The following is a 24,691-nucleotide window of genomic DNA, read 5'->3' on the forward strand; positions in this document are numbered from 1 at the left end:
GAACTATCATTTTTTTTTTAAATATGGTGCACTTAAATTTTGACGTCAGGGATATATTCCTGTTTACCCATGCCAGTTCACGAAGAAATGGATCGCATTCCCATTTGTAAAGAATCTTAAGGAGAAATTGTTAGATTTATTAAAATTTAATCTGTAAACACGAAACACCAGCCAAAGTTGTACAAACACCTTAATTTTCATTGTAATATATGTTACAGACGGGAACAATTAATGACAGGGCACATATATAAGCACACCGGAATGGAAATTAATTTATAATAATAATTTATAATGTAAAAACACGTTCATTTCATAGACACAATTGTTGCTACCCTTCTCAACCTGTCTAAACATTTTCAACTATTTTAACGAATTGATATCGTTGTTTATAAATTATAAGCAGGAATTCATTTTACTGTATGGTTTTATTTATGTAACACATAAGTTTTTAGCTATAAAATTATACTGTTACCTCGTAATTTTGAATTTTCGGCGATCGTTTTTATTATGTTTACATAGAGAAGCTTGGAAGTCATCGCACATATGGCCTCGAGTACCAGGTGACCATCAAACTAAACTCAAAAGTCTAGTTGTCTATAACTCTTAAATTATGCAAACATGAAGTTAGCACTTTTTCAGTCTGCTAATGCATATTATTGCACAGTAACTGACCTATAAGAGGGCAACATGCAATTAGTTGCAGATAAAGACACCAGTGTCGTACTTATCAAAATAACCCATGTTGCTACATTATGATGATACAGATGTCTATCTGTTTTTTCCTCAAATTCTACTCTGTTTGATGAATAATATATAAATTCAGCGTATTCCCTATAAAAAATTAAAAATTAATCAACATTTTGTTAGAGTATTTAATTTTATAGCTTGAAGCAGCTTTCTGTAGGAGATAAATTGCATCATGGCAAGGCTGTTTTGTTTTAGGATTGTTGTCGTAATTGTTTTGACTGACTTTGCATATTGTAAGTAATTCTTCTTTGTTTTTATCAGCAGATATGTTATGTTCATTTATTCTAGAGGAATATATTACGAACCCTTGACGCGTTAAGGAAGACTGTCGATCCCTGTGCGGAAAAAAAGAATATTTATACTCAGCTTATCTTGATCGGAAATTAAAAGATGTTTATCAAATATGAAAAAGATAATTGTACCATTCTTGAAGAATAGTAAATTGGCTTAAACAGTATTTCATTTGAGCAAAAGTAAATTTGACAGGGAAATACATAAGAAGCTGGTTTTCGAAATGAGATTGATAACCTTATATGAGATATTAATCTCATATATAAAACCATATATTAAGTTGAAGTCATCACATTTTTGTCTTCCTCTGGTAAAATATCAAAATATGACACATATGTGTCAGATTCTGTTAAGTCTTTTATTTCGAGGTCAGTGAGATATATCGAATCACGTAGGAATAAAAGCGAATATTGTTAATTGATAAAACATCGTCGATATATCCGTATGTCGAAATGAAGGCCAAAGCACTACAGGTCTGCTGATAACGGGGAACAATAAGTATTCATGGAAATTCCAACAGATTGGTGGAAGACCTACATAGATATTGTCAATGAGAAACTCAAGGAATGAGTCCCTTTTCATAGTACACGCGATTTCTCGGCAAGTACATGTACATTATATGTAGTTGACCGATTTCAATTTTTTTTTCAGGAATGATGCATCAATTTTATTAACTACAGATTTTTTCTTTTCATTTTTTAAAAAATCACTTGCAGTCACATTTTTTGTCCGATTTTCATTTTTCAAATTGTCATTTTGTCCACGCATTTTCTGAAAAACAACTAAAGATATTTGAGAAGCTTTGAGTTATGCATAACCCTTTTGTTTGTGCATACAATACTTCAGGTTGACACCGGAAGTGGTATTTAATTTATCGATTAAAAAGAAAAAAAACAGTTTATGTTCGTATGGATAATCGACAACAAGAACAATCCATTGTAAATAATAACCGGAACTAGTCGAAAAATAAATCTTTTTCTCAAAAATCATTAGAAGTAGTAAATGATTTGAAATTGCGTTTCCAGGTTTTTCTGCCTTCGTGACTTTCGACATCAACCGCAAATGACGACCTAACGGCCCGAAAAGTCTGAATCAAAACCGGAAAATGTCGAAAAATGATTTTTGTGTGTGTATTTTTCAGAAATTTGCCTAAATTTGATTCTAAATAGGATTCGAATTATATATACATTACTTTCGACGTCCATCGTCCGTCTTGCAACGAGCTTTGTTATTATATATTGTTTTTTTTTTTCTTACCGATTTTGTGTAGGCGATTTCTCGAAAACAACTCGATGGATTTTTACGAAACTTTCAGGACTAATGCAAGATCACTTGAACATTATGCGTTTTTCCGTTTTGATGACGTCACTTCCGATCTGGAGATATCATAGATTTAATGATTTCCAAGGGCTGTTTTGTCCGCAAATTTTCTGATAAATGGATCCAGATAGAACATGAAACTTTCAGACATGATAGAGCTATGTTTGTAGATGTGCATTAGGCATTTCATGTTTTCCAGAAATGTCGCACGTCGGTACTTGCAATGTTCTGAATGATGGAATATGGGAAATTTCGAAATTTTCAACACTGTTTGTACAGTATCTCTTTACCTGAAAATAATCTTAAAATAATTTTTAAAACCTGTAGAACAAAATGTAGTCAAAGTTTCAAGATATTTAATCTTTTTTTTTTTTTTTTTTTTTTTTTTTTTTTTTAAGGGATGGCCCCTAAAATTAGGGATCTACACGGGTTGAAAGTTTTTTCCTCAATATTTCTAAAATTATTGAGAATTTGTATTGTATTATTTAAGCAAAGTTGTTCAAAATTACAAGTAGCAGCTATTGAGATCATTAAAAGTCGTCCAATGATGTCACTTATTTTCATATTGGAAGTATAGTCTTAAATCGCTTATTTTTGTGTGTGCATATATCATCGTAGATTTCAATGACAAAAGTTACTGAAGACGTCAGACATCTCGTCGATTCATAATGATGTCTCTCTATCTCAATCTCATCTCTTTGAAAATTTGACGTAAGACCTACTAGTTGTTTTGCAACAAGTTCGTCCAGTTATTATTATTATTTGTATTTAGGCAATTCTTATCTTAATCAGAAATTAAAGATGATCGTCAAATACGAGAAAATAATTGAATTATATTGCCATTAGAGCAAAAGTAAATATGGCAGGTAAATACATAAAAAGCTGGTATTCGGAAACAACATTACATAATATACATAACATATATATCAGGAATGGCAACTGTATATGTATATTTGAATAACATTTTTTTTTCTTTTACAGTTAAAACTGGGGGCTAACGAGAAATATGAACTTTGAAATTGTAAAAAAAAAAAAAAGAATTTTGAAAAGGCATTACCTATGTTAACATACAAAATAAACATGCAACAGACATATAATGGATTTAAATATCGCAAATTCAGGTTATGTAAGAGAACTACGCTAATGTCTTTCCACAAATTTTTGTTAAAACAGAAAATTTGGTGTTATGACTATTTAGTCATAACACCAAATTTTCTGTTTTAATAAAAAGAAGATGGGTGAACATGACGACCGAAAAGCCAATAGTGTGACAAACATGAAGGTGAAAAATTAAATCTCAATTATATCAAAATTTTCCTTGATATTTAATCTAACATTAAGGAGGCTGGGGGGGTCAACAAATTAACCACAAATTAACCACCAGATTTAACTTAATTTTTTAGATATGATATCTTAAGCTGTCAACTATCATTTGGCAAAGAAAAATTTCAAAAATTTTAGTTTTAAAATTTGATCATTTTCTATATCTTCATATGGAGCTCTTCTTCTAAAGGAGATCAATATAGTCTAAAAATGGCCACAACCCCTAGCCTCTTTAAAATATACTTTATGTAAAATCTCTACAATTTGCAAAAATCTCGCAAAGATTGAAATTATTTGCTTATGAAATATTGTACACACACTAAAGAGGGCAAAAAGAGTCATTTTCTCATACTATAACACTATTTTTCGATATGAGTGGGTCTTCGCTCCATTTTTTTGAAAGTTAATCCTCGAAGTTTGCATAAAAATATACATTTTTTGGTTTCCTAAAATATGGAGGAAAGACCCACTATACTTTAAAAATATACTTTTATGACATATCATTCGCATCTTTTCGAGAAATACTTGAAGTCCAGTAAGTCAAGGGTACATCACAAACATGATTTAAATGCCACTATTTATCAGATCTTGCGTAGTCTAGTGGTTAGCGTGCTAGTCTCGAAAGAAAATGATACTCAGGATTTTTATTGCTAGGGTTCGAACCCCCACGAATATCACATTATTTTTTAAATAAAAGAATAAATTTTCCGAGAAAATTTTCCTCAGAAAAGCTTTGTTTATCATAATTTCATGCATTTCAATAATGAGAACTTTACTCTAAATACTGAATTCACAAATTGAACATGATTTTTATATATTTGAATCTATAGGCTTTCTGCACGCTATGTTCGCCCATCTCCTTTGTGGGAAGACACTAAGACTGTGAGAGAAAGATTTTTTCGGTGTTATCGCCATCGCAAAGAGTTTATGATCAGATATTTAGCTTGTCATTCTGAAAATAAACGTTTTTTAAGAAATGAATATTAATTTTGAGAAATTCCACTTTGTTCAATGGCAGAATCATAATTACTTAATGTTCAATTATATGTAGTTTTACTTCTCAATCTCTTAAAATTTACTTTCTAACTTTTAATTGTAAAGAGGTTGTGCTATGTGAAAAAAAAATCATCCTTTTTCAGAATTATGATATCTAGAGTAACACTGCCTGAAGCTTTCTTCTTTTATATTTGGGGTGTAAGTGGAAATTTACATATCCAAAGTAAAGTATCCAAAACAAACATGTTTCTAGGCATCTGTAATCTAGGACGACTGAATGGGACAGCTGCTAGAATGTCGTCAGTTTATGAGTACGCCGGTGGCCCTCTTTTGGATGCGAGTAGGGCATTAGATGGGGAGTATAAAATCCACAGGCGAGGCGACTGTGTTGGAACAAATACTACAGGGATACGTCAAAATGCATGGTGGAGTATTACGCTGCCTTTCCTGGCAAGAATTTACAAAATCAACATCATATTCAGAGAAAAATGTAAGTTTTAATTGCTTAAAATGATTGTTGAAGAATATTTGTTTGATTTGCCTCTGCATGAAGTTTATAAACGTTCAAAAAATGATTTACTTAATATTTCAAATTGTAAGATAAGGATGTGTGGTATTTGCTGGTATAAACTGCAATTGTAAACAGTACTGTTGGTTGATTTGTGGTAATTTTGTTGTATCAAAGCACCTAAAACAAAACAATTAATTCCCTGAAGACTAATAGATGTTCAATATCCCCCCCCCCCCAAAAAAAAAAAATTCTATAAAATTAAACATAAAAAATTAAAAATACCTGATGCATAAATCATATCAATTTATCAATGAATTGAAGATCGAGAAATTTATTAAATCTTCTAAAGTGATTTGAGAGAAAACGTATACCACTCTAGTTCACGATAATGTACATGTCCACTTGTAGTTAATTACATTTTGTAAATGTTTAATCTGTTGACACCGGAATTATTCAGATCGGACTCAAAAAGCAGTAGTACATTTCAATTATTACAGAACTTTAATTTCTTTATAAAACAGGGAGACGGTCTGTTGTTTTTAAAACCTGTGTTTGTTTATTATATTGTTTGAAACCTCACTTTCAATGATATCTTTCAAAAATATTGTAAGTTTTTAACAAAAGCAAAATTAAGAATTAATCGAACAGACAACAATCACTAATGTATCCAAAAAATCTTTCAAAATGATGTGAAAATCAATGTTTATGTATAAAAATATGATGAAATACGCACTCAAACTAAAATCTGGTAAACAGGCGATAAGGTGTTTGGAAGTTGGACGGACATCAATAAAAGGTTTTGCTTGGTTCCACGGCCCTAGTCCACGAACTCAAAGACATAGATATATGATTCAAAGCAAGGGAACTCCAGAAGTTCCATATCATTTTGGTGTGACAACTATGGCTATGGCATTTTGCATTATAAAAAACTGCATCAGGATCAACGCTAAACGTTACGAGGGAAAATGTGAAAAAATACATTTGAAGAGAGAGATCAAATATTAAGAAATGTAAATTAATTGAAATGATTTGTATTTTCTTCATTCTAGTAAAAAGAAAAAAATATTTGGCAGTTTTGTGGAAATATACGGCGATTTTAACATTTGCACGATTACATTACAGTCAAAAGCAACGCGAAATTTTAATATATATAATAAACTTTTTTGATATCGGGATCAACTCAAAAACATTACAACGAAGTATGTTATGATCCATCGGGGAGAGAACTTAAAAATGAAGAAAAGTTTATTGATTAAAAACATATTTATTTCCCATACTCCAGTAGAAAAAGTATTTCTATGTGGAGATAAACAACGTTATTAAATTTCTAGGTCATCTGATTCACTCAGGTGACATAATGGTATCCGTTTTTGTCCGTCGTCGTACGTCGTCCGTCGTGCCTTGTGCGTCGTGCTTTAACATTTAAACATTTTCAACTTCTCCTCTGGAACCGTTAAACCAATTTCAACCAATTTTAGCGTATAGCATCTATGGGTAAAGGGAAACAAAAATCGAGAATTTCATTGTCTCGCCCCCTGGGTCCTGGACTCAACTAGGATATATGGATAAGTAGTACCGGTAATTATTTTCATACGCCAAAGGACTGAAGAATTAATGTGCATTGCTAAAGAATATAAAGAAATTTGGAGAAATTCTATGTAGCGTACGAACTTTTTGGTAAAAATGTGGACATGTAAACAGGTGGATAGGTTGACAGGTCGACGGGTTGACAAAATGTTTCGTTGACAGGTCGACAGGTTGACAGGTCGACAGGTTGACAGATTGTTTGCTTGACAGGTCTACATGTATTCAGGAAGACAAGTCAACGGGTTGACAAGTCGACAGGTTGACAGGTCGACAGGTGGACGAGTCGACGGATTGACAGGTCGACAAATTGACCAGTCGACAGGTAAACGAGTCAACGGGTTGACAGGTAGACAGGTCGACGGATTATTATCTCCAGTGGGTTCCTGCACTAACCCTAATCTCTCGGGAGGGTTTGAGGACTAACCCTAATCTCTCCGATGGGTTTGAGGACTAACCCTAATCTATCAGGTCGGTTCGAGGACTAATCCTAATCTTTCTGGTGGGCTCGAGGACTAATCCTAATCTTTCCGATGGGTTCGAGAAAATACTTTCCCAATTAGCTGTTAACTGTCGACCTGTCGACCTTTGTTGTGATGGATAAGATTTAGCAATTTGATGTCGACCTGTCGACCTTTATTTTGAGGGATAAGAGTTTACCAAGTAGGTGTCAACTGTCGACCTGTCGACCTTTGTGATAACAATACAGGTTAAGTGTCAAATTGTCAACCATTTATAGAAATACTCTTCTTGTGGACTATTTTTTAAACGCATTTATTTGACGTAATAAGGCAAAACACTTTTTTGTTTTATAAAGGGAACTATTTCTTTCGTTATTTTAAATTTGAAAGATGTTAATCGGTTTTACGGATCTACTTTTCCGTATACCCTAGTTGAACCGGGTCCTGAGGGGATGGACTAAAACCACCAAAATTAATGCAATCTATTAAAATCTTGTTCTTTACTCCTAGATATTAAGCAGTCAAACAGTTGGCATGACTCTTGGCCCCAGGCTCAGTGGTTCTGGTGCTAGGGAGGGGGTATAGAGATCATATACTGAAAGTGCACTATTTCTTTGAAAATATTCTTCTCTTAACCTGGGTATTAAACAAGCTAACAAAATAGTCGTGATGAACAAGGGTGCCTCTTCCTAATTTGTGAATTTCATGGCCCCTGGGTCAGGGGTTCTGTTGCTAGGGCGGGGCTCTATTGATTATATAGTGAAAATGAATTCATTCTTTGAACAATTATTCAAACAAACTAAGTGCATGGTTCGCATAAGCAAGGATGCCTCCTCCAAAATTGTGAAATTCATGGAGCCAGGGTTGGGGTTTCTGGTGAAAGGGGGTTGGTTGGAGCTCTATTGATTATATAGGAAAAAGCATAATTTCTTTGAAAATAAATATTCTTTTCTGTTCCTAGTTACAAAGCAAAGAAACTAAGTGTATAGTTATGATGAACAAGAGAGCTCCTTCCTGAATTGTGAGTTTCATGGCCTCTGGGTCAGATGTGGTGTAAGGGTGAGGCTCTATTGATAATTTAGTGAAAATGCATTAATTCTATCAAATAATCCTGTCTGCTACTTAGTGATGAGCAGATAAACAAATTGCATATTTATGATTAACAGGGTGCTTCTTACAAAATTTTAAAACTTGTGCTCCCAGTGGTTCTGGTTTTTCTCGGGGCGGAGGAGTGGGGGCTCTATTGATAATAAAGCGAAAATGTGTTAATTCTTTGAAAATCTTCAACTAAATGCATAGTAACTATGATGATGAGGGTACCTCTTGGAAATTTGTGAATTTCATGACCCTGGGTCATGCGACCTACTTTAACTCGCGAATATTAATCGCCGCGAACAATTTATTTAGCTTTGTATTTGTATAGGATGTTTCCTCAGTCGCGAAGATTAATAGGCGCGGATTGATTTCAAACTGGCGAATCGCGAATAAAAGATGACTCAAATAATAGTTGATTTATAGTATTCCCCTTTGCCATTCACTTTATATAATAAATCACTGTAAATAATGTTTTTTGAAAGGTAAATAGAATAAGAGAATTATGCAAGATTTTTTATTGTATAATGCAGAAAGTACTTTCATAGTCTTAATAATCAGATAGACTTGTAAATAATAGATAAATAAAAATGAGACAAAAATAACTTATCTTAATAAATATTCTTCAAAGACCAAGAGAGGCCAATGTGAGAGGTTATAGTAGGGGGTTAAAATAGTACAGAAGCACTAATTATTTGTTAATTTGTCTGCATGGTGATACTGATAAATGATGGACAGATTAGAACTTTGTGAGTTGTTACTGAACCTTATCACCTCTACTGTGTTCTGAACCTTTTATTTTTCGGTGTTCTGCAAATTATAAAAAAAAAACAGAGGAGTTCACAGTAGCTCTGGCAGTAGCTCTGACGAGATTTAGCGAGACTACAGCGAGATAAGGTAAATTATTCACGGAAATGTGGCTAGGAAGTGGGTAACACGTGGAGACATGGCAAACAGAGAAGTTATGTTGCGTTTCAGGTTTCACCACAGTGACTGTATAATACATGTATCCGTAGAAATGTACATCAGTCTCTCTAGAATTCATTGAACCTTCAAAAAGTATTCTATCTGACATTATTTTCAACGGTTTTTCTTTTTGGAAAAACATACTTGCATGGGAACTGGGACTATATTTTTTTTGGTGTCAGATTAGCAAATGAGGTACCAGCATGGCTTAAATTGACAATTCAAAACTGACAAATGAGTTGAATTGCATTGTGGGTTACTACGGATACTACAGGAATGTTAAGTTTGAAAAAAATCTACAGAAGATCGAAAAGGTACAAAGAGCATTTTTTCCCATGCATTTTGTAGATGAAAACAATCCGTCCATTTTTAGTCCATTATTTTCCTTGTTCACAATTAAAACAATTTATTTGTTAAATAAACGTGGATTTCTAGGTTTCTCAAAGCCATACTGTAAGGCGATTTTAGTCCTTATACCTTTGTTGTATTATCGGTGAATACAATTGCCCGGTGGATTCCCTGGCCAAAGACACATGTGATCACGGGTATTGTAATGTGAAAAAAATCTGTTGTACATTTAAATGCCTAAGAGATGCTGCCCGTTTTCCTTAACCTTGAAGCGCTGGTGTTCTGAACGTGGCACAGACTACATTTTTTAATGTACATTTTCTAGTTAACAACGTAACAACACATTACAAACACCCTTGATATCCTTTATAGTTTCTAATCTTTGTATTTTTTCATAAAACATTTTTTAAATTTGTTTTTTTGCAGTCCATTTAATATCAGACTGACCTGAACCACGTGTTCAAAGTAAAATGTAAACATGTAGTTGTCCAGTAAACGTTGATATTCAATGATTGGTCAATGATCCTCTGCCTATTAATAACAATAGCCATATAAGGAAATTTAAGGTTTGTCTTTGTTAAAGATTTCTTCCAGCGATTCTGGTAAAATTGTCACTACTGAGCTCCAGTTCTCGCCGTAAAATATCTGAAAAGCGAAGATTAAGTAGATACCCCCCTTTTCTGTTTAAAATCATGAAAATCTTTTAGAAAGGTCTGGAAACACATTTTTCTAGGACATGTTTTCAGGTCACCTGAGTCACTCAGGTGACCTATTGCTATCCGTTTTTGTCCGTCGTCGTGCGTCGTCCGTCGTGCGTTAACATTTAAACATTTTCAGCTTCTTCTCTAAAACCGCTAAACCAATTTCACCCAATTTTGGCATATAGCATCTATGGGTGAAGGGGGACAAAAAATGTGAATTTCATGGTCCCTGCCCCCCTGGAGTCTCAGGGATGGGGCTAAAACCGCCAAAATAATGCAATCTTTAAAAATCTTCTTTACTTCTGGACATCAAGCAGACAAACTGTTGGCATGAATGTAATAAGCATTGAGCCCTCTACCAAAATTGTGAAATTCCTTGCCCCTGGGTCAGAAGTTCTGGTGCTAGGGCGGGGCTCTATTGATCATATAGTGAAAATGCATTAATTCTTTGAAAATCTTCTCTGCTCCTGGGTATTAAATAAACTAAGTACAAAGTTATGATAAGCAGGGCTGCTTCTTCCAAAATTGTGAATTTATTGGCCCCAACGTCAGGGGTTCTGGTGTTAGGGCGGGGCCCTATTGATTATATAGTGAAAATGCATTAAATCTTTGAAAATCTTCTCTGCTCCTGGGTATTAAATAAACTAACTAAGTAAATAGTTATGATGAGCATGGCTGCCTCTTCCAAAATTGTGAATTTCATGGCCCCAGGGTCAGGGGTTCTGGTGTTAGGACAGGGCTCTATTGATTATATAGCGAAAATGCATTAAATCTTTGAAAATCTTCCTCTCTGCTCCTGGGTATTAAATAAACTAACTAAGTACATAGTTATGATGAGCATGGCTGCCTCTTCCAGAATTGTGAATTTCATGGCCCCAGAGTCAGGGGTTCTGGTGTTATCTACTGATAATATAGTGAAAATGGGTGAATTCTTTGAAAATCTTCAACTACATGTAATTGCATGATTATGATGATGAGGGTACCTCTTCCAAATTTGTAAATTTCATGACCCTGGGTCATGGTTCTGGTGTGTGGGTAGGGCTGTGTTAAATAGTGAAAATGCATTATTTCTTTGAAGATCTTCTCTGCTCCTCGGCATATATTGGAGGCAAACAGAGTAAAAAGTTTTAATAAGCAGGGGTATTTTTACTAGAATTTTGAACATCTGGACCATTTAGTCATGTGTTTTGGTCCTGGCCAGAGCTCTATTAATTTGTATTCTACTGACTGAAGTTATTCCCCTTTACCATTCACCTTTGATAATTAATCACTGTAGATAATATATTTGAAAGGTTAATAGAATAAGAGAATTATGCAAGAACATTTATTGTATAATACAAAAAGTACTTTCTTAGTCTAAATGATCAGGTAGACTTGGAAATAATACATGAATAAAAATGAAACAAAAATAACTTATCTTTTTAAATGTTTTATATGTTCTTCGAAGGCCAAGTGAGGTCAATGTGAAAGTGAAAGACATTTTGTTAAAAGTCTGCATGGTAATAGTGATAAATGGGGGACAGATAGTGATACTAGAACAATTATTTTGTTGATCTTAATCGTACTATTTTTCTTGCTTTTTTTGCAACAAAGCTTCATTTATCAGTTTATGGATCCTCTATATTGTTGTACTCAGGAGACCGTTAAGGCCCTTGGGCCTCTTGTTAAAAGAAACAGACTATAGCAATTTCTTGTTTACTGCCAATTTTATTCATAAAACTGGTTCTAATCTAACCTTTGAATGGGTCAACCTACACCATGTGTCTTGAATTTAAATCACAATAATATTAGTAGGGGTGACTAGACTAATTATTTCGTTTTTCCTGATCATCCTATTTCTTTTGCTCTTGGTCAAGAAAGCTTCATATATCAGTTTCTTTTATACTCTGTGGATCCTCTTAATTGTTGTATTATACTCAGGTGACTGTCAAGGCCTTGGGTCTCTTGTGTTGGCATACACTTATTCTTCATCGGGATCATAGTAAAATGTAAAGTCTTGTGATATTTGTAGTTCATTGGCTGTTTGTTAACTTATGTAATTCTATGAATACCAGATGTCAAACATTGTTCCACATTTGGTGCACCTCCATTTTTTGATAAACAAACTAATTAAACATATTCATCTTAGCTATATTCAGTATCTAAAAACTCCGTAGTCGAGTATCGAATAAACTTGTTAAATCTTGTCTATTATTTCTTTACACTTTGAATCAAGTCAATGAAATTCTAATATTGCTTTTAGGCGAGTATTAAATACTCTCTTGTTGTTTAATAATAATTTGTATCATCTTAATCCATTTGCGCGGTAGAATTGGGTATAAATATCCAAGTTCGATCAGTAATATTTGTCCTTTCAGCCAATTTCAATGTCTCAAAAGCTCAAGATCGTGCTGACCGTATAGGTATTTTTTCTAATGCATTTCCTTGTGAGAATTAATAATGTTATGCATAAACGTCTGTTTTTATGACATGTACATGTACGAGGGTTGTTAGAAAAGTTCGCGGACAAGTTCTATTGTGAGCGCGCTATTTCCATGAAACCGGTTAAAGTCTCCAGATAAAAACTTTACCTATTTTCCAATAAATATACAAAGATTTGTTGTTTTCCGGTGATCCTTAAAAAATATACAGCTATATTATTTTGATAAAACATGCTTCACGGAGCATGCTACTTTTTCGCACGTATACATTACATAGACTTTTTATTGAAATTAAAAATTGCACAGTTGTAGCGCAGAAAGAATTATATTATTTTACCTGTCGCTACAGTATTAATAAAACGTCACTTGCCGAAATTTTGAATTAAATTGGAGGTTGTATGACTGTTTTATAGCCATTTACAAATAATCAACGAGTAAAAACAAAGCCAAGAATGGGAACGTCGTTGAACGTCATGGAGCACCGAGCTACTAAAAAATTATGTTTGCAGACAGGAAAATGTCTAAAAATAGACTAAAATGCTTCTAGATGTTGCTGAAAATTGCCTACATGTACAAAGGACAAAAGTATTCAAATGGTAGTAGCTTTTTAAGAATGGAAGGATTAACATTTTTAATGATCAACTCCATCGATACCTCAATACCCCACTTATCGCATGGACGTTGCCGCCTATGGATTTTGCATTGTTTCCATATCTGATCTCTTAACTGCGTGGACATTTATTTTAAGATCTCACTAATATCCGAAACAGCACAAAAGACTTTATAGAAGAAAAGTAACATGTCTTGATATAGATATTTAATTTTTAAGTAGAAAAAAGACGAGAAAAGTCGAAAGAAATGAAAGATATTTAGAACTATGAAAAAGCTTAATGGGTTTGAAATTTGTCACGTCACTTAACGTCAAGTGATTGCTTCGTGAATCCTATGACCGCATAGTAAAAATTGTTGTAAATTTTAAACATTTTAGTAAATGGACCTGATTTTTTACATACTATTAAACAAAAGATAGGAATTTAATCAGACATAAGTCATACTTCACAGTACACAATAGATTTTCCGTAAATCAATGTGTCCGCGAACTTTTTTAACAACCCTCGTATATGTTGTCTAATAGATTGACTACCGTATATTATATGTTCTTCATATACATATGCAATTGCTGTTAAATTGCATTTTCAAGATATATTGAAAACATGAGTCTGTGTTTTTCTTCTGCTCGGTTAAACTGATGGACATAGCATTCTATCCTATTTGTAATCTGATTCAATAATGATTTTTAACAACAGAACACTGGTTTAAGCTCGATTTCTATCAACCATCTCAGTTTAAAAGTAAGAAAAGAGCGATTGTGAGGTATGGCAACACACATCACTTTTCGAGAAAAATTCACAGGCACTTGGGGACTGGACCCCTTTCCATTTTTTCTTTTTGAAATCTGGGGTCGACACACCTTTTTCCTATTTTTGTACTCTAAAATGCATTAACTGATATCGATAATGTAACCCTTTTGTCTCAATAATTAAGCTGTTTTTAAATATATCGTTTGCGACTGACACATAAACGATATATTTAAAAACAGTTTATTGACACAAAAGGGTTACATTATAGATATCAGGAAGCACATATTAGAGTACAAAAAAGGGAAATGGTATATCAACCTCGGATTTAAAAATAGAACAAAAAATGGAAAAAGGGGGTTGGGGGTTCCAGCCCCAAGAGACTGTGGAAGAATCGAAATAGATTTTGCAATAAAAGAAATCATGAACCCATTATTTAAAATAATTGAAGTTACTTTGCTGATTAATGTAGTATCTGTGGTAAGATTGCATTACTTTAAAGTTTAAAGTCTATTGCATAATTTGTTTGAAATTTCATTGATGAAAAATAATTTGACACGAAAGTGTACATCAAAAAAATATACAAAGGGATGTTGATGAAATATATGGAGATAACGAACAGTATTCAAGCTCAAAAGTCCATTAATCAATACAAAATAGGAGCAGAGCAAACACGGACCTCCAAACATCAGAGGTGGGATCAGGTGCCATGGAGGAGTGAGCTATATGAGCTTATATGTGATATTAATTGAAGATCTTTTTATGCTATGTAGACATTAAATGATTCATTTATATATTTCATAGTTAAACGCCATTATGGTTACTACATATTCATCAACAACAACCCCGTTGACGTCGAGAAACTGTCTTCACTTCCTGCTGTGTATCATGGCAAAAGGTTCCATCCAAGTACTCAAACCGTAATGCTATTTCCAGGGGGATTCGAAGGAAGGCAGATGTATATCTTTCAGAACAAATCCAACCCAAATGATTCGAATGTTGATAAAAATGGCCATCGCACAGGATACTTCAACAATATCCTAGATATATGTGAAGTGGAAATTTGGGGTCTCTCTCTCTTTCTCTCTTCACGTTGTGTTTGACCATTTTCTTATGTCCTTATATGTGAAAGTGAAAAAAAACTTTAAAAAAACCCACTCTCTGAAATATTTATAAATATTGATAATATACAGGAAGATATGGTTAAAATTATCTACAATATATCTTTTTAAAATGCATAAAATCGAATGTTGTGGTAAAAAAGATTGATAGCCGGAAATAAATATACCTGAAAGTAATGAGCGTTTTTCCGCTCTCTCTCTCTCTCATTGTTTGTTGGTGTTTTGAGATTAATTACTGTTCGTTATTTTCGCCTTTTTCATTTACACAGTGTTCTTTAAAAAGTTTATCTTTTTAAAAATAGAACGCTATACTTTGTCAACTGCACGAACAGATATTCCGGTTAAGAGAGGAATTGATATGGAAATACTGATTTGTACGTTCAATTTAGGTTGCATAGAAAATGGGGATGAGCAGAGCTGTAATTGCTCTGAGAAAATAGTTGACGGATTTCCTTTCGGTAAGTTTTCTATACACCCTTCATCTGCGTCGATTTTTCGAAGACTATTTCTTTTATCATTCATTGTAGCGATTTAAAAGAGCTCTAAACACACATTTCTTTTAAACTAGAGAACATATTAAAAAATGTTTTTATGAAAAAAAAAATCACTTTTTGAGTATTTAAACTAATTTATCTAAATCACAACTATTTTATCTTAAGTCATCTTAAGTCATATCACTTTATCATTATTTTTAAAAACATTTTTTCAGATCTACCAGAAACGAATATTGCTTTTTCGAATGAAATGGACAATATCACCCTAATGTGTCATTCTAAATACATAATTCTGCAAAATAGAGGAAATTTACGGGACAAATGCAATTGTCAAGGGACTTGTGAAGAGAGAACTAAAAATATTAATAACGATTCTATTTCGTACAAATGTTACGGTGAGTTTTATCAATAACCCTTTTAAACAATTTCCGTTTGAGATTAGTAGTTGATTAACTTCGACCTTCTTTACTGCAAACTTCTCGCTTTGTTTACAAACATAGGCAGTGTTCTCTGTATTGAACGATTCATCACTAGCGCGGGAAAACTGCTCTGTTCATTAGCATAACAGCGCAAGAATTAGTTTATATATATACCCCTAGCACGTCAATCTTGTAAAAATAACCTGGTTTATACAATGTTCAATTTTGTGAATTTTCTTTAAAAAATCTGTTTTAAAAATACTTCTTATTGTATAAAACATTTATTGATTTATAAATCAAGACTTTGTTTGCACGACATGCCATTTTTGTTAACCTTATGTCCCGAACACTATTTTCTCTCGCGGATAGACACAAATTCCAATAAAATTAATAATAAATAATTATGTTTATAAACACTTCAAAGCATATCAGGAAACATATTTTTGTCCTGTAGATTATGAAAACTGTAAATAAACCAATATTATACAAGAACCCGTACGCAAAATACTCAAATGAAAATGTGATTAGTTTCGATACATTGGGGAATCCCTTACAAGTCACATAACATGAGTTGATACCATCAACTCGTAAAAAAGGTTTTCTCTTTCACCTATTAATCCGCGGAAGAACTCTGTTAACTTGTAATAAACAAGCATTCTGAGAGTATTGCATTAGCAATACTAGTCCACTACCGGCAAGTGTAATCTGGTTCCCGTTAAGAATTGAAAATGCCATAATTCCGTCAAAAATCAATGAAGCGGGACGAAATGCAAACTTGATCTATAACTAATCAAGGTAAATTCTCATATCAAAAATCAGCTCAATATCTGAAAGCGTTTACTAGAAAATTGCGGAAAACCCTTAAAAATTGAAAAGGTCGTAATTCCGTCAAAAATCAATGAAGCGAAACGAAATGCAAACTTGATCTGTAACTCATCAAGATACACTAACATACCAAAAATCAGCTCAATATCTGCAAGGGTTTAGGGAAAAAAATGCGGAAAAGCAAGTGGGACAGACGGACAGAGGGACAGACGGACAGCTGGACGGACGGACAGACTCAGAGGAAACCTATAGTCCCCTCCGGTTTCAACGGTAGGGGACTAACAATTACATTTCATCATCAACAATGATAAAGACACCAATTCTGTGCTCTTTCCTTCAATAAACTATATACTCTTGCTTCGAATTTTCAAATCTAAAAGGCGATCGCAATTTTCACTTTTGTATCAACAATCTTGTCATTTCCGGTAAAGAATATCAAGATAGATCTAACCATTGGGGGAAGAATTATATCCGAAATAGCATATAGAAATTTGAGATTTCTTAAATGAACTTTAGGAATCTGCTGCCATTAAAGCTCAAATATGGCGGATATGCAAATGAGCAGAATGAACACCATTTCTCCATATGTAAGATTATTTGAATAAATGTTTTATTTTCATATGACAAAATGAACCCACAATGTGAAAATAACAGACACACTTGTGTGTCAAATGCAAATATTTACATTTGCAAATGTTTTCCCTTATATAAAATTATTCGAGCAAGGCGCATATGGGTAAGTTCAAAAATATGACCACCAAACTTAAATTTTTTGGAAAAATCCAACTACTTATAACATATTTTTCACTTATATCATCATATTGCACATGCATTCTAGTTTAAAATCCTGAAGTGGCAATGGAATAGACATTTAGATTAAAAAGTTTCAGAATTTTTATTAGTAAAATTTCTTTTGAAAAAAGAAAATATCATTACACCTTAAAAGACTTTCTAAACTACATAATCACAAGATATTACACTTATTTATGCTTCAAAATGGTAAAAGGATATAAATGATTAAATTAAGACCTTGATTGAGTATCTTCTCTTGTATATGTGACAAAAAATTGGCTTTTTGAATGTTATTTCACATTATTTTTTCAATTCTGGTTTGAAAAGTTTTAATATTAAAAAAATATGAAGCAATAAAATTCCCCAAAATTCAGTTTTTTGTCCGTTCAAGTCAATTCTTTAAATCTAAGTCAAAAAGAAATTTTTATATACGAGTTCTCTTACAAAAAATACTACATTTTGAAGTGACCCTATTTTACATCATGGTGTTGCACTCCTGACATCTGATATGTATCTACTGTATTCAATAATCCAGAAGTGAAAAAAGAATTAGATAGATTACCTGATCAGTACGTACTGGTCCCTGCTGACAAAGCAGGTAACAACATTGTCTTTGTTTGTAAGGCTCATTATATTAAATGTATTTTAGAGGAACTTGGATTTAATTCTACAAGTGGTAATCCAACTTATACTCATAGTTCCCTTTCTAAGGAAGAAATTCTTCAAAATCATATGTCAGTTTTGAATATTTTTAATATTCCAAACAACCAAAATGAATTTGAATTACCATATTTATATTGGATTCCGAAACTTCATAAAAATCCTTACAAACAAAGATACATAGCGGGTTCCAGTAAATGTTCAACCAAACCTCTATCTTTACTCCTCACTAAGATATTAACAGTGGTGAAGGAGAAACTTCAAGAGTACTGTGCAACAATATATTCGAGAAGTGATGTAAATCAGATGTGGATACTTAAAAATTCCAAGGAACTTTTGGAAAATTTGAAATCACAAGATTTTACCAAAATCAACAGGTTAAAAACAAACGACTTTTCAACTTTGTACACAACTATTCCCCACGATAAATTAAAGTCCAGGCTTTTTGATATCATTGACAGCTGCTTTTTCAATAAAAATGGAACTCGTAAATATACTTACCTTGTCATTGGTCATTTGCAAAATTATTTTGTTAAAAAACATTCTGATTGTTCACACAAGTACTCTGAAGTTGACATTAAAAAGATGCTTGAGTTTCTGATTGACAATATCTATGTGGTTTTTAGAGACCAGGTCTTCCAACAATCTATTGGAATTCCCATGGGTACCAATTGCGCCCCGTTATTAGCAGACCTTTTTTTGTATTCATATGAAGCAGAATTTGTCCAAAATCTTGTACGTGAAAAGGAGAAAACACATCTGTTTCATATTTGGATATTTTACTTGAAAAAGACGTTAATGGTAAACTAACAACCAAGGTTTATGATAAACGTGATGACTATAACTTTTCAATCGTCAACTTCCCTTACTTATGCAGCAATATACCTTCATCACCTGCATACGGGGTATATATCTCTCAGTTGATTCGATACGCAAGAACATGCTCTACGTATGTACAATTTCTAAAACGAGGTAAATTATTGACAAATAAGTTGATGAAACAAGAATATCAGCTGTCTCGTTTAAAGTCATCATTTCGTAAGTTCTATGGTCGATACAATGACCTTGTCAGCAAATACAATTTATCATTGAGTCAAATGCTGACTGACGTTTTTCACACTAATTGTTAGGCCATTATGTACACACTGAATTGTCGACGGATTTTTCCGTTATTTCCCGATCATGACAAGGAGCACACGGCGGGTGTGACCGGTCGGCAGGGGATGCTCACTCCTCCATGGCACCTGATCCCACCTCTGATGTTTGGAGGTCCGTGTTTGCTCTGCTCCTATTTTGTATTGATTAATAGACTTTTGAGCTTGAATACTGTTCGTTATCTCCATATATTTCATGTTTTTAATTTAAAATTGATTTAAAATATGTAACACACAATAACCCATTCTTACTCTGTAAATCAATTTGTCGTGTTGATATTTTTCATCGTTTACGGCAGGTTTTTCATATTTTTAAGACCTTAAAACATGATTATTTGCAAGGTGTAAGGTATATAAATTGTATTTTAAAATATATGTGAAATGATGAAAACTATTCCCCGAATTGACTGTAAAATTTCTGTAATTTGTTGATAGACATAGTGTTTTGAACATCAAATAGTATCAAACATTTTTTTTCAACTTATTTTTGAGTAAAGATAGTTAAAAAGCATGGGTAATTATAAAGCAGTTTTGTTGCACTCCTGACTGCAGTAAAATTTAAAATTAAAACCATAGAACACAAAAATTCATAAAGTGTTGGCAACATCAAATGGTAATGAAATTGTGCAATATTTATAGTCCAATACTTCATAATTAAAACAGATGAAAGTATTTAAAATTCGCATTTTATCAGGAATTATCCCCTATTTATGCCAAAATAACTAGCTTAAATGTATATTTAGAAGATAAAATATATTTTATAGCATATTTTCCTTTAGAGGACAAACACAGTAACCAACCAGAAAAATTCTACTCATCATTTTTTCTTTATTTTTATTCTTATTGGATGATTTATGATTCTAACATATTTGTTCCACTCCTGACCAAAAGTAATGGGGCCTTTAAAGTAGAATTGTGAAGTGAAAATTACATAAGAACTTGTTCTGTTGTTTCAGTGAAGTTGAGGAGGAATTACAGTAACTTGAATTTTTTGACAATTTTTTTAGTGTGTTTATTTTTAACGTTCATTAAAAAAATCACAAAAAAATAAATAAAAAATAAAACACATCCGAATCGATAAAATTGAAAAAAAGAAGGATTTTGATAATAAAACTGTCAATAATTTAGTATTAAATTATACAAAAAGATCATTATTAATTAAATAATACTTCTAAGCATGAATAGAAGTGTTTTCGTCACACAACTTGAATGTTTAAAAAAAATGTGTTGCACTCCTGACCATAGAAATATATATCTGAAGCACAGACAGATCCTGTAATTGATAAATCTATTTGGTAAAAATGTTCTTTGTGTCTTTATTTTCCAAAATAAAGATCAGAAAATGAAATAATGATAACAGTTTTTTCATGCTTGGGAGCAAAACATGAAATGTTGCACTCCTGACATTATTGGGTATGCACATATACTTGACTCTCATTAATGCTCCTTGTGATTTATAAAACATTTTTAAGTTTTTAAATGTATATCAGTTATTGTTTTACACTTTGTAAATTCTTTTTTGTCTTAATTTTCTTTCAGAATTTTACAATTGATGTTTTTTTTTTGGCAACACTACATTTTTTCTGTTGAACTCCTGACTTGGTATAACATTTTTTTAAACATCAGCCATGACTGCAACTTGATTAAACAAAAGTTACTGCAGCCCACATTTAAAGCTCAATACTTTGAATATTATCAGGAGAGTCTTTATTTTCAACATAAAGCATTATTATTTATTTCACATATCTCCAAAAAATATTGAAATTTCAAACTGTCACAAAAAGGTGTTGCACTCCTGACAATTTAAGCATCATTTTTGGGCATATTTTTTTTTGTTAATTGAGATATCAACGAGATATTTGGCAGGTATTTAGACACTATCTAAAGACATATTCTGAGACATAGAAATTTATTTTCATTGCCGGTATTTTTAGTGTGGGTTGAATAAATATTCATTTGGTCATTTTTTTTAATTCACCATTTACGTCCGTATAAAAACAGGTTCGTCACCTGACCACAGGCACTTGGGGAATGGACCCCCACCCCTTTTACATTTTTTTAGTCCCCTACCGGTGAAACCGGAGGGGACTATAGGTTTCCTCTGAGTCTGTCCGTCCGTCTGTCTGTCTGTCCCTCTGTCTGTCTGTCAGTCTGTCCCACTTGGTTTTCCGCATTTTTTTTCCCTAAACGCTTGCAGGTATTGAGCTGATTTTTTGTGTGTGAGTGTATCTTGATGAGTTACAGATCCAGTTTGATTTTCGTTCCGCTTCAATGACTTTTGACGGAATTACGACCTTTTCAATTTTTCACGGTTTTCCACAATTTTTTTTCTGAACGCTTGCAGATATTGAGTTGAGTTTTGGTATTTGACTTAACCATGATGAGTTATAGATCAAGTTTGCATTTCGTTCCGCTTCATTGATTTTTGACGGAATTATGGTATTTTCAATTTTTAACGGGAACCAGATTACAATTGTCGGTAGGGGACTAGTATTGCTAATGCAATACTCTCAGAATGCTTGTTTCTTTTTAAATCTTGGGTCGAGCCACCTTTTACCTATTTTTATGTTCTAATATGCACTATATGTTATCAATAATGTAACTCTTTTGTCTCTATAAGCTGTTTTTAAATATACCGTTTTCGACTGATACATAAAAAGAGAGACGGCTTGCAACTCTTTTCTCGTCGCTTAAACTTCGCCTGATTATTTACCTAAAACATAAGAACACATGGAGTATGCATACGTCAATAAATTTGTTACACATTCTTCTTCCTTTTCACATTTCCGTTCAATTTTTATGTGCCCTCGATTTGTAAATATTTCGATTAAATCACCCACATCTAGGGTAAATTTTGTTGATGTGCACTAGCTGGGACGGAAGTGCAATAACGGTAACTCTGACTTTACAAATGTTCTGCATTAAATAAAAATTCCAGGCTCTGTAATAAAAATATTGTGAAATTTGGTTGTCTAAGTCGTATGTTTAATGTTAATCTTCATCCATCAGAATCTGCTAGTCTTGTTGTACAGAGAACTTACCGTTCCATGTAATATGAAGAGAAAATTTGGGATTTTTTCCCTCTCGCATTTAAAGTTCCGAATGACATTACACTTAATAATGACGCCCGAAAATACCGGGAACTTCCATCCCAGCTAGTGCACATCATCAAATTTTACCCTAGATGTGGCCAAGGTTAAAGTTTTTTAAAAGTAGGTCCAACCCCAAGGTCAGTGTCAATGCCAAAATTGTTTGTATGCAAAGGAAAGTCTTGTTCCAAGGAATGCACATGTGAAGTATGAAAGCCATAGCACCAAAGTTTTTAAAGTTATGGCCAAGGTTAAAGTTTTTCAAAAGTAGGTCAAACTCCAAGGTCAAGGTCAAAGTGGTTGGTATCCAAACAAAGGCCTTGTCACAAGGATTACATATGTGAAGTATGAAAGCCCTAGCTCGAAACGTTCAAAAGTTTTTCAAAAGTCAAATGTCAAATGTCAAGGTCAAAGTTGTTGGTATCCAAAGGAAGGTCTTGTCCCAAGAAATACACATGTAAAGTTTGAAACCCTAAGCACCAACTGCTCAAAAGTTATGGCCAAGGTTAAAGTCTCATAAAATATGCAAAAGTTGGTCAAACTCCAAGGTCAAGATCAAAATGTCAAACATGAAGGTACCCAAAGAAAGGTCTTGTCACAAGAAATACACATGTGAAATACAGTGTATGAAAGTAATATCTCTAACCAATCAAAAGTTATGGGCAAGGTTAAAGTTTTTGCGGACAAACAGACAGACGGACGGACAGGGCAAAAACTATATACCCCCGAATCTTCGATACGGGGGCATAAAAATCATATCAATGCATTAAAGTAATGCATATTTTCTAAGGTATTTGAGAAATTGAAAATTCACTAAAAGGGACAATAAAAATAATTAAAGTTTCATTGAGTACTATAAGGGACAATATCAAATGAAAGTAGATGCTAAATTGTATAGATTTTATTGTTTGAAAGATTTCTTATCATGCACAATATCATATAAGCACAAATAATGTAATATTTGTTAGGATGTCAGTGTCCATGCAAGATGACAAAGACACAAAACTTCATCAAAGGTCCTAAGTCCTAACAATAAGAATAGAGGAAACGAAGAATAATCTACAAGTGAAGAAATCCGAACTGTCTTTAAACATTCGACAGAAAATTTCGGCTCCAGACAAACGGACATCTGCACAGGGAATAGGAATGATTCTTGGAGTGGGATTGATTACATTTGTTTTCTTACTCATAATCTGCAGTGATCTCCCTTTGTTGTACATCCAAATCAGACATGGACCTCAATTACAAAGAATGAAACGGCCAAATCAAAGGAGAGGACGTTGACATTCTTCTTTTTGTATATGAACCTTAGTGTAAAAAAACATTTTTTTTTTCATTTAAATGCAGTTAAGTATTCGTGATACTGTAAATCATTATGTAAAAAAAGAGGATTTTCTCAATTTTATCTCATAAACTGTAAAATGTTCAATGATTTAGTCGCATTTAAAACACCTATTTTAATATATATTTAGCATTTGGTTTATTAGTCAGTGAAAATGATATTTTAAATATGTATCTCCTACAAGAAAATTACATTCATGTGTATATGCATATGTTTAATGCCAGAACAAGGATCACATGCATCCTTTTTTGGCCTTGCTTGTGAATTTCTGAAAAATTAAAACTGCTCAGTTTTAATTGAAAATTAATGTAGTTGAACATAAAATTTCACTGGACCCTTGGTGACTGCATATCTATTGAAAATGGCGTTATTTTCTTGCTAGTCTATGTATTTTGACGCCATGAATTGTGTCATTATCTTCAAATCCTGAAAATATCTTCAAAATGGCCAACAATTTCAGCTATTTTTCAAAATTTTGCATAGACCCCAATCTCTGATCCAAATATTTAATTATATTATGAAATAACTGTTTCAGAAGAAGATTGTAATCCATGTTTTATTTTTTGGATCGAGGGGACTCATATTTTAATTCTTTGCTGAAGATACTCAAATACACCCATATTCTTCACACAGCCTGTCATTGGGACTTGGTTAGTCTATTGGTATGTGGACAGGGC

The 24,691-nt window shown here is 33.0% G+C and overlaps 1 protein-coding gene across 1 annotated transcript; it reads left to right on the forward strand.

Annotated features, from left to right (window-relative positions):
* The first annotated feature begins 4,920 nt into the window (after window positions 1–4,920).
* On the forward strand, window positions 4,921–23,956 carry LOC133186568 (uncharacterized). The gene is given in 6 exon segments (XM_061321799.1): window positions 4,921–5,167; window positions 14,923–15,186; window positions 15,629–15,697; window positions 15,949–16,128; window positions 23,641–23,703; window positions 23,706–23,956. Coding segments are annotated over 6 exon segments (1,074 nt in total).
* Window positions 23,957–24,691: the final 735 nt, after the last annotated feature.

This window comes from Saccostrea echinata, unplaced genomic scaffold (assembly GCF_033153115.1).
Source record: "Saccostrea echinata isolate AGI-Se365-2 ecotype Australia unplaced genomic scaffold, CSIRO_AGI_Sech_v1 ptg000014l, whole genome shotgun sequence".
Lineage (NCBI taxonomy): Eukaryota > Metazoa > Mollusca > Bivalvia > Ostreida > Ostreidae > Saccostrea > Saccostrea echinata.